The 12051-nt window shown below is 39.2% G+C and overlaps 1 protein-coding gene and 1 pseudogene across 1 annotated transcript; both read left to right on the top strand.

Moving 5' to 3' along the window:
- The first annotated feature begins 1485 nt into the window (after positions 1 to 1485).
- LOC137296739 (C-type lectin domain family 4 member E-like) lies at positions 1486 to 6579 on the top strand (annotated as a pseudogene).
- A 4202-nt stretch (positions 6580 to 10781) lies between these two features.
- Positions 10782 to 11392, top strand: LOC137296885 (uncharacterized). Its single transcript, XM_067828770.1, has 2 exons — positions 10782 to 11119; positions 11203 to 11392. The coding sequence occupies exons 1-2, from the start codon at positions 10782 to 10784 to the stop codon at positions 11390 to 11392; spliced, it is 528 nt and encodes a 175-aa protein (XP_067684871.1).
- Positions 11393 to 12051: the final 659 nt, after the last annotated feature.

The following is a 12051-nucleotide window of genomic DNA, read 5'->3' as shown; positions in this document are numbered from 1 at the left end:
TATTGAGAAATATTTTCAGTTGAAGATAGAAGTAGGTCTATAAAATTACCCAGACGTGTATGTTATCAATTTTACCAAAAAAACATTTGTAAAATGACTTTCATGTATGATTACCGAGTTCTCCTGTTCACGATCTTATGTATTTAACTGCAATGCCTGCATAGTATTCACCCTCATTCTTACTAGTATCATTGTTTGACAGAGAAAAGAGAGAAAAAGGAACTAATTTTACAAGTGTCAAGCGATGCAATATATTTTTCGCTTAAAGGTTCATAAGACAATCTCCCGGCCATCTCGGACCTAATTTACAGCTGTACGAGGTTTGACATTGTTATTTATTTCGTGGTGTATTGTTTACATCACATGGTTCCAGTTCTGGTTCTCACACTTTCAGGCTTTAAAGTTTATTTCTTTTAACATCCCGGGCCTAGATTTAGAAGCTCTCTTAGCGCTATAATAGTCCTCAGTTAATTCTAATGTATGGCACTTACGATTACCTTAGCGCCCAGAGAGCTTCGAAAATCTAGGCCCAGGTACATTAATCGCGAGAAGAATACATAAAAGTGCTGCATTTTACCGCCATGTAGCGGGAATGTTGCTGAGTGAGGCTTATACAACAAACAAAAATGTAGTTTTTTTAGCCTTGTTCTTAAAATGTCACTGATATCTGGTATCGTGTATCACATTCAACAGATCTTGTACACCACTTTCGGTTCAAAAATAAATTAAATCGTTCTTGACGTTCATGCACTTGCGCGATACGTCTGCATTTCGCTAGTTTTGGCTCTCATAATTTGCAAGGTTCTTGTGTTTTAATTTCACTTACCTAGTTGTCACGTTTTGTTCCCGTTAATAGCAGCAAAATTGAATGTTTCCACAAGTAATCATCGCCCCGTTCTGAGCCTTTACAATTTCACATCCTGCTTCAGAACAGGGTTTCTTTCAACAGCGGCCAACGCGTGTTTTGTACCCTTTAAACCCCACAACGCTCCCTTATTTTTATCTCCCAACTACTGACTGAACTGACAATAGCAGAAATCCCGCGTTGACAACGTTATTCGAAAGGGCCCTGTTGTTGGTGTGTAAACCAACTGAGAAACAGTGATCTGATTAATATATATAGTGATGATCACTAGATCACTTACTTTGCCTAACAGGATTTGTTTATTCTCTGGCATCGATGTTGTATGTTTCCATGACCATTCTGTGGCGGGTTCCACGGTGCATCTGTTTATTGTCATCCGGTGGTGGCACCTGTCATCAGAGCACACGATCCTGTTTCATGGCATCCATGCTATATATGCGGTAGGTAATTAATCGTTTCTCACAGGGACAGCCGTGATAATCTGACAATGGAAAGCACAAGTCACTATACACACCTACTCACAACTCTCCAATAGGTACCCATCTCTATTTCATTAGATTAATAAGCGAAATTCAAGTTAGTCTCATCTGGTTGTCAAAGCACAGAGATTTGTGCAGTTGATGAGGACGATGAAGATGCTGATGACGCTGATGATCCTTTTAACGGCGACCTACACATCAGCTCACGTTAGATCCGTATGGGGTAAAAAACATGTCAGACATTTTGATCAACATCAATATATTAACTGAAGTTTCAGACACACTGACAGCCGATGCGTTGTTCTTTGTCTGCAGAATGAGGCTTGTGTGTCTGTTTTCTACAGACGGCAACAACGACGGTGTCAACTCCATGACGTGTTGTTTCTGTCGCCGCAAGACGGAGAAGAAGAGACGGGTACATTCTACTCCATCGTCGGAACGGGTGAGCATATATGGTATTTATGGGATATGCAGAAATACACCGATTCCAGTGTCTAAGCAATGCTGCTGTGTCCAAGGGTTAATCGTTATATTCCTGTGATGGAGCAGATTTGTTTTCTCATTTAACAATATTCCAGTAATATATGTCATATTTGGGATTACAATTTCTTACTAAAGTACAAATTCTAGTACTTTTTTGGTTGCGTCCGATCAGGGATTCGAACCCGAACCCTAAGCTTCTGGGACCTAATCACCAGCACACAAAGTCAGCCGCCTGACCCGCTCAGCCACCGGTACTTCCACAGAATGAACAGCTGGTAGTCTAGAGAGGCTCGTCGCGACAGAATTTTATTGTGTACTTTTGCACATATTTATTTGTCGAATGATCCTCTGGTGATGCATGTCAAGACTCACGATGAAAGCAAGGAATTCCACAGCTATTTTAATCGTGCCAAGGTTGTGGGACACAATCTGAAAATTGAGGTTGATTTTGTTGATGGCGATGTACTGCTGGACGGTACAGCGATGGGAGTAAGCCAGGTGAAGTATTTCACCAAGTCTGCCCAGAGTCGGTCTTTTGTGGAGAAGCGGTCTGAGAAGCCATTGCATCGTTTGTATATGCAGTGTGTGGAACAGAACAGCAATCTAACCGACCCCTTCGCCTGGATGAAGTCAGCTGGTCTCAAATGTGAAACTGAGGGCTTCCTTTTTTGCTGCTCAGGACCGGTTACTTCCCACTCGCAATTGCCAGAATGTGATTCTTAATCAAAAGGTTAACCTTAAATGTAGATTGTGCAATGAATTTACAGAGACTGTCCAACACCTTGTCAGTGGGTGCCCTTCCGTGGCAAAAAAAGCACATCTTAAAAGACAGGATGGCATGACTCGCAGCTTTTACTACCGTTGTGGCTTTGACCCCAAGGTCCATCCATGATACGCCCCTATACATGACCAGGGCGTCCTGGAAAATGATGTGTTTAAACTTTTCTGGAACAGGCTCATGTACAGCCTGAGAAAAATTCATGCCAACAAACCTGATCTTGTCCTTTTGATAAAGCCAATGAATTTATTTATATCATTGAATTTTCCGTCCCTTTTGACAGCAACGTGATTGGCAAGATTCATGAAAACCACGATAAATATGCGGACCTCGCCTTTGAAATGTCTTGTTTGCATCCCAAGTACACTGTCGTCAGGCTCCCCATTGTTCTCGGTGCCCTTGGTTTGGTACCTCCTGATCAGTTGGCGCAGATCAGGAGATTGACCGGGTTCTCCACCGGGAGCACAGCCCTTTTGACAATCTGGGTAATGCAGAAGGCTGCAGTGTCGGGGAGTCTTCATATCATCCGGAACGTTCTTGGTGTGTTCGACTAGGCAGTGTTTCCTGGGAGAAGTCCCATTCGCTGTCTGGGCTGTGTATAGGGGGCGGGGGACGAGGGCCCTCGCCTTTTATCTTAATCTGTAAAACATAAAATAATCCAGCAAGATAAACTAGGAAAAGGCCTGTACACTGTAGCCACGTAGGGAACACACGTTTCAACCAACAGGTTGCACCTGTGTTAACATTTAGACATGAGTATGACTTTACGCCGCTTTTAACAATGTTTCTGCAATGTCACCAGAAATGGGCGACGAACGAATGATTGAAATACTAGGTTAACCCGCGTGCATTCAGTATTTATACCTACAAATGCCACTCATTGTTTCATTCAAAAGAGGCCCATCATGTCAGATACAGTGTGTGATGCCAATGTCTTGTGTCCCCGTCGTGATATTGCTGGAATATTGCTAAAGGCAGCGTGAAACCCCACTCACTGTAATGGTTCACAATACTGTAGAGTTGCGCAGATGTTTAAGTTTCTGTACACAATGACCTCTCCATGTCCGTCCCAGGTGACTGTCCATCCAGCTACGTCCATAAACGCCTCCTTAACTTCTGCTACCACCTTCATACTAACCAAAAGATGTACAATGGTGGTCTTGCTGTCTGTATGTCAAGAGGCGAATATCTGGCTGTTATTGACAGTGAAGAGAAGCTAAACCACGTAGCCAAGCAGATCCCGTCGTCGTCAGGTCAGTATATTGAAAAAGTTTATTATCAGACTTCATTTTTCCTCCTATTAGATTCAATACTGTATATATCATATGTAATGTGGGGGAATATAGTCGATGCCTCGTCTGTCTGTCTCTCCGTTCGTAATGATTTTGTTTCCGGAGCATAACTCAAAAACCGTTCGATATTTTTAGACCAAAATTGGTAAATATAACGAACTGAACCTAAGGTTGTGCCTTTTCCTATCATTTACATTTTTTTTGGTTTCCATGGAAAGGTTTTGGTCTTAGTCTAATTTGAAGGGTCAGCTTCGTTTCCGGAGCATAACTTAAACACGATCCATATGTTTCTGCTACACTTGGTAGATATATCAGTCAGAAACTAAAGTGGGGCCTTTTTCGTATTTACAGGTTTTTGTGATTTATCATTTTCTCGGTTTCCATGGAAATGTTTCGGACCTATCTTAAAGTGACAGGTGTGTTTCGTTTCCGGAGCCCAACTCACGTGAAAACTTCTTAATATCTTTCAGCAAATCTTGGTTGATATGTGTGGCAAAGTGGTGCCTTTCACTATTTACAGATTTGGGCTTAGTCTCAAAAGTGAGGGATTGGCTTCGTTTCAGGAGCACAACGCGAAAACTTTTTAATATCTTTCATTAAAACTTGGCAGATATGCGATACAGATCAAAACTGGTGTAGACCCAAAACACCCGCCAAGGGAAGTCAATGCCTCCCGTCTCCCGAAACAAACATTAGAAGATACTGTAGAAGTAAAAATTAGAATGGCGTCAGAATTACGTACCACCGCGATCAAGTCTCTCCACGTATGACGTTGTACGTCAGTTACGTATGTGCAGGGTGTATAGTTAACTCTGAGCCTTTCACCTTTTAGATAGATAGAATCTGTACCCTTTAGTGGCGAGCAATAGCCCGGTTATGCACTGTGTCGTGTAAAAAGATATCGTTTTACGGTTCTTTGTTTAGTTTTATTGTCATTTATTGACTGAAATTCATATCATTTAAAATTGGTGCAGGTCGACATTTACATAGTTGTTCCTTTTCGTCTTGTACAAGCCAAGATTTGAGGAGTGTCTAAAGGAGAGGTGCAGTGCAAATTTTGATATTTTACCTGGAGTACTTATCTGTAGTACCCGCGACGAGAGAGACCCGTAAATAATCGAGTCTGGACTAGACAGTCCAGTGCAGATCAGACGATACGTAGCCACATTGATACGATATCGGGTGATCAGGGTATTGTCAAACAGGTACAAATCTAACCAGGTATCGATTGAAGGTGCGCCTATTCTAATATTTCTCACCATGCGATATCGGGTGATCAGGCTTGGCACATGTCATCGTGTCCCAATTGTGTAGATGTCCATGACGTCGGTCACTGGATTGTCTTGACCAGATCTGAATATTTACATGGTGCCCCCACACAGTGTGGCGTTAAAAAAATAACAAATATACATGTAGATATACCGCTTAGCAGTAGAAAGGGAATGAAAGTGTACACAATGTGTAGATTCTACGTTCGTTCCCGTGGTGATCTGAGCTTTCAGTAACCCATAAAAGGCGACTATGCTTGTCGTAAGAGGCGACGAACGGGATCGGGTGGTCAGGGTCGCTGACTTGGTTGACACATGTCATCGGTTCCCAATTGCGCAGATCGATGCTCATGCTGCTGATCACAGGATTGTCTGGTCTAGACTCGATTATTTAAAGACCGCCGCCATATAGCTGGAATATGGTGAGTGCTGCGTAAAACTAAACTCACTCACTCACTCTTTCAAGTGGAAGTAAAAAATATACTCATAGATGATACCATGCTGTATTAATTATTAAGAATGGCGTGTTCTTTTTTTCAGACACTAACATTTGCAGCTATTACATCGATGGGTCGGATGCAGCTGAGGACGGCCAGTGGGTGTTTCATGATGGCCGGAAACTGACCTACAACCCCTGGGCTCCGGGATACCCCTTAAATGGTACAGACAGAAACTACATTGTCTCAAGGAGACATGAAAACTTTCGATGGCGGGATACAGAAGCGAGCAGTACCAAATGTTACATGTGTGAAAGACAACTGCTGAATCCACTTCCTATTGAATAGTTGGATGTTGTAATGCATTTCAAAATGTATCCGTGTAATACAGCCTGGACCTGTAGTTAACGTGACGTATAAAGATATGACCTCTGACCTACCCTTAAGCTCCCTTGACTCTAATCATATACTGAACACTGTTAGTTCAGCGAAAAACTTTCCACATCCATAACAAGACTGTCAGTTGTACAATTCCGACCGTGTGTTTTATGAATCCTGTTTTAATTATATACTGAACATGGTTACTTCAGCGAAAGGCGAAGACACCAGGTGTTCGTCAAAGACTGAGCGTATTAATCACTTACATGTATTTTGATTTTTAAAATAACAAATGATCATGACAAAAGCAAACCGTTCCAACATCAACGAAATTCAATTTGTAAATATCTTTAAAGCCATGGTAAGGAAGCCATATCTAGATTAATTGCATCCATATTGGTACATAACAGCCTCGAAGTTGTATATTTTTAATCCTTCGCGACCGTGATCATAATATTTACATGTTCAACATCTGTCTGAACAGAAACATATATGTTACGTCTGTGTTGAGTTAAATATCAAAAATGGAACGACCAGTCGAACGATTTGATGATGTACCTTTATTACGCCGTTACGAATAAAAAATGAGGAACTGTCAACTGTTGTTGTTGTTTGTTTTTTTTGTTTGTTTGTTTTTGTTTTTGTTTGTTTTGTTTTGTTGTTTTTTTTGTTGTTTTTTTCTTCTCTTTTTTTATTATTTTTTTAATTTTTTTAATTTATATATATTGTTTTGTTTTTTGTTTTTTTATTTTTAGTTTGTTTGTTTGTGTTTTTGTTGTTTTTTGTTGTTGTTGTGTTTGGGGTTGGGGGGGTTTGGGGGGGGGGGGTGTTTTTGTTTTTTTGTGTGTGTGTGGTTTTTATTTATTTTTTTTAATTTTTGTGTTTTTTGGGGGGTTGTTTTGCTTTCAATTTTGTGGGATCTCTTTTGTTGTTGCTTTTTTGGGGGGGGGTGTTTTGGGGTTTTTTTTGTTTGGTTGTTGTTTGTTATTTGTTGTTGTTTTTTGTTGTTGTTTTTGTTTTGGTTTGTTTTTTGGTTTTTTTGGTGGGGGGAGGGGGGGTAAAAACTTCCATTATACTAACAGACAAAAAGTTGCAGACTGACTAAAATTAAAATTAACATTGTAAGATTAAAATAAAGAATATAAATATCTGTAAATTTTAAAGTGCATAGCATTATCTACATGGATAAAGAGTACACACTATACGTGGAGATAGAACGAGTAGAATTTTTTAAATCTATATGAAAGCTGGTAAGTTCTTGCCAGTGCATTCAATGTATGTAAGAGGAGAATTTTAACATGGCGTCATGTCAACGATTTATAACACAATAATAATCCATGACGTAAAACATAGGATAAATGAAACCCATCTGAGTACAGAAAACCAACAATTGTCTTCTTGGACATAATGCTGACACGTGCAATATAGCATTTTCGCAACTGGCTCGAAATTACGAAGCTTTGTCCCTTGAGAATTGATGGTGAAAGTTTCTAATCAGATAATCATTAATGCCGGTACACATACAATAATTCATGTCATGTTACTATACAAGAAAGAAACGAGGATGGAGATAAGACACCGCCGGGAGAATAGTCCTAATTTTGTAAATAATGTATGACACCGTGGGAGTACGTTGTTCCTTCTGAACACATTCCTGACAATATCTCCAACACTCCACAAAAATGTCCCTTCGTCCTGACAGGATCATCATGAGACTAAGGGCATGTTTATAATTTACAGCACACACAAAAATACAAACAGTGAGACAATGTGTGGAATGTATTTCAAATACCATTATACCAGATATAAATAAAACAGGTTGCCACACACTTAACATTCTTTTAACGTATAACTCTTTCCCAGCACCATATCCATGCTTATTGTAAGGGGCGATAAATCGGATCGGGTGGTCATGTTTGCTCACTTGGTTGATGCATGTCCCAAATATGTAGATCGATACTCATTATATCCGTCACTGGATTGTGCGGTCCAGACTCGATGATTTAGGCCAGCGTCATCTGGAATTTTAACGAGTGGCGTTGAACTGCCAACTGCAATGAAACCAGTTATGTTTCAAAATTAGTGCTGGCCTTCGCTTTTGAGAAGTGGTCCGTAAATAACTGTGTGTTTTCATTTAACATTTCAAATCCTTGTTAGCTGAATGTACCAAAATATTATTGTTCCTTGTTTGACAACAACGACCATTGTTCGCAACATTCCATTGTTTAGAAGTAAGGGGAAAGTTTGAACATAGATTTCTTCTACAACACAGTCAGTTTTAATATCTCGGACCAAAACCTTCATTTCAAGTTATCACAGTGAGATCATCTCTGATCTTATCGTGTTTTGGTGCGTTGTGATTATGTAGTACACAAAATGAGAAAAAACATTTAGGCCAATTAACAGAAATCTAAACAATAAAGACGCGTTCAAAGATATTTTGAAGGGTGTGTATAGACATTGTCTTCCTTCAGTGGCAAGATTGGCAGATTATGGCAAAACAGTTTTATTACATTTTACCAGCTTATGAAATGTTCTCAAATTTCAAACTTGGATTTCAAACTAGTTTCGAAAAATCCCTTGTGTAAAGGACAAAAGGTGTGTGTACAAATAGAGAGAGATGGCAGTTCTGAAATAAGAAAGGTAACTGGAAATATTTTAAGATAAATTTGAATGTTTTAAGAGCAACATCTACCAGACATAACTGATTCCTAACTTCTCGTCTCTCGTGGCGCTATCAATTCACAGTCCATTTTCACCCATTTCCTCGAGAGTGTCAATGGTCTTATAGTAAATTTTCAACCCTGTCATGTGCTCGGTGAACAGACCTCAGATGCTCCCGCAGGATTTTGATAAGTTTCAAGTTTCACACAGATATTCCCCATCAAAATCACAGCGCGTCATGTTTTGGGTTTTTTTTGTTTTGTTTTTTGTTGTTGTTGTTGTTGTTTTTTTTATCTATTTTTTTTTTTTTATTATTCTATTGCAATTCTCAGATACATTACATATGGCAAGGCAATATATATCACATCTCTGAAGTATATAGATATACATGTACATGCATATAAATACATAAAATACCGCGACAGTTTCTGTAGAGGATATATATGATAAAGGTTATAAGGGTACGTAAAGCGATTACATTGGGAAGAGATTGGAAGTATCAATTGATATTATATCATACGAGCCCTTCATAGCTCGCATAGAACATCAGATCCTTGTAAAGGGATCTAATTTATTGTTTTTCCTGGCTATATACTTTTCGGTTGTACATGTGTCTTTTAGTAATCTCTCAAGAAATATCTCAAAAGAGGGCGCATTGTGTTTAATATTTGAAAAATAAATGAATGTTTTGGCTAGAAGTATAATATGTTTTAGTATTTAATTGTCTGAATATATTCCAAACATGACAGTGAATTTTGTAAAAGAGACATTAAACTGGAGGTGGGTATTTAGAATATATTCTATATTTTGCCAAAGTTTTTAAGTAAATCACGGTAAAAGAGTACATGTGATATGTCTTCTGAGATATTTTTGCAGAAACTACATGTATCAGTATCGAAATATCAATATTCTGTAAATAAATCTGTATTGGAAGTCTAACAGCTTACAATCACTTGTACATTTCTTGTAATACTTGAATACATCTCTTCAAATTATATCATGTTTAAAGACAGTATTCCAGTATTGTAGTACCTTAGAGATACTGTTGTTCTCCATCAATTTATCGTAAAATATCCTTAAACCTTTAACATTTGAGATCACATCTTTGTATACACTATTAATGTTTAATTGATTTAAGGAGAGAGTTCAGTTACCAAAACGTTGTCTGCAATTTACTGGAATGTTATTTAACAAATGATGGTAATCTAAGAAGGTTCCTCTTGTTTTGTACTTCTAATTTAGCTAATCAAAGCTGAGACCATTTTCATTCCAAAATGGATACAGCAATCAAACCAATCTTTTATCATGTGTAATGATTTAGAGAAATGATTTAACCAAAGTGGCTGAACCAAGATTGGGTCAAAGTCCTAACTGCCAAAGGTGTGCTTTTTATAAAATAGTCTCCTAGCAGATGAAACATCTCTCCAGTAAAGACTGTCCTTGCCAGCATTAGAGCCAAGTGAATGTAAAAGATTTATGGGAAGGTGTTCTTAAAGCTTGATGCTTTCTTTAAGTGGCATTTCAATTATGACAATTTCAAAGCATTGATGAAACACACAATGTCAACCATTCTGAGACCTCCATCCTCGTAGGTTCTAGTGATATTCGACCTTTTAATCTTATCATTTTTATTATTCCATCTAAATTTGTAGATTATTTTATTGAGTTCTTCGACGAATGTTTTTGGTGGGTTAGGGAGTGCAGAGAAAATATGTACTCGAGTTGAAATCGCTAGGGTTTTGATAACGGTTATTTTTCCGATTAAAGTATACTTAATTGTAATGTTGTACTGAATACGCTACCTGTATGTATCAAGAGAGTAATGTATCTTTTATACAGTTTGGGTTGCATAAGGCCACAGATAAACCTTTGAATTCAAGCACTACAAGAAGTCTTTTCCCGATGATACCCTCACGATCCTACATCGAAAATGAAAAGGTTCTTCCGACGAAAATCACTGTTTCCCACCCCTTTCTGGTAGCTACTTTATTGCCCACCGTGTTCGGAGTGACGGATTGGCGAATCAGAGACGTCACTTCTGTATGACGTCACGTAATTATGTCGTCACGCAATTGTCTCGACGGCATTCGTGGAGACTGGACGTGTGTTTCATAGATGCTAAATATCTTGGTCTAAAATGGGCTGCAAACAGACCAAGGTTATACCTTTCAAGCAAACATCTCCAGAGGAGGCTCTGGCGGACACGATAAACTGTCCTCATGAACTGTACTACGCCAAGAGTCAGGTGACATTGCCCACACCCCGTCTGTCAGGGGAGGAGATTCTTCAACAGCTACGAGATGAGGGTTTGGTCCCCGACCGTCAGTCCAGTGGAGGAGTGGCCTTCTCTGTTCCCACCGTGGAGGGGGTTGTTCCCCGTGGCAAGACTCCCCGTCGTCTGGAGCAAATCCCAGTGCGATGCTTCTACACAGCCGAGAGGAGGCGACAGAAGGCAGATCTATTCCGATTTGACAGGTAAAACATGTATGACGACGGTTTTCGGTGTAATGATTACTCGGGCCTTTATATTGATCTAAGTCCGTATCATTTTCAAACAGGTTTGTGGAGCAAGTCCAGAGGAAACAATTGGACAGAGAAATCAAACACAAAGCTGTCAAGGACGAGAAGAAACGTCGCCAGTTTCTGAAGCAAATGAGGGCGGAACATCAGTTCCAGATGAGGGAGGAGAAACTGAAGAAGCTTGAGGAAGAGCGGGCGGCAAAGAGGAAGAACGCAGCCAAGAAGTAGATCAACTGGCTGAGGAGAGCGTTGTTGTCAGAATGTAGACAACGGTGGGTGGTGGAAATATATCAGGAACATTAACTCGAAAAAAAAATAAATGAAAAGTAAAATAGCAACAGGTCAAGGGACACTGAGTGTCAGAAAATGTAGTGAAATTGAACAGATTTCACGCGCCTGAAAAAAAATGATTGCAATCTTGTGTATTTCTTAGTATAGAACCTCGTTTGTATTATTTATAATGTGTATATCTCATGAACACAGTAGAGTCATATGCGAACATTGTAGAAATTCTGAAAATATTCGTTTAATGGTTTATTCTTAATGTTGTAATAAAATGTTTTTTGACGCACTATCGCGTCTGTGATTATATAATCTTGCGTAAAATGTTGATATTTTCTGTTGCAAGGTGTAAGTGTATAGGCTGTAAATCGCTATGAAAGGCCAATGGCTTGTATCATGAACCACGTTATCATGCAAATGATGTGATCTGTGATGCTCAAATATTTGATTTAATATTTGTGACATTTTTCCGTCATAATTAACAATCGGGTGACACATGTCATCGTATCCCAACTGCATAGATGAATTTACCGATAAACAATCCCGATGAATTTTTCAGTCAGGTCAAAACAAAACTGACGGGAGACCCGTGGTCTGTTGATAGC

This window comes from Haliotis asinina, chromosome 9 (genome assembly GCF_037392515.1).
Source record: "Haliotis asinina isolate JCU_RB_2024 chromosome 9, JCU_Hal_asi_v2, whole genome shotgun sequence".
Lineage (NCBI taxonomy): Eukaryota > Metazoa > Mollusca > Gastropoda > Lepetellida > Haliotidae > Haliotis > Haliotis asinina.
The sequence above is the reverse complement of the archived record's forward strand: the minus strand, read 5'-3'. Positions and strand labels throughout refer to the sequence as shown.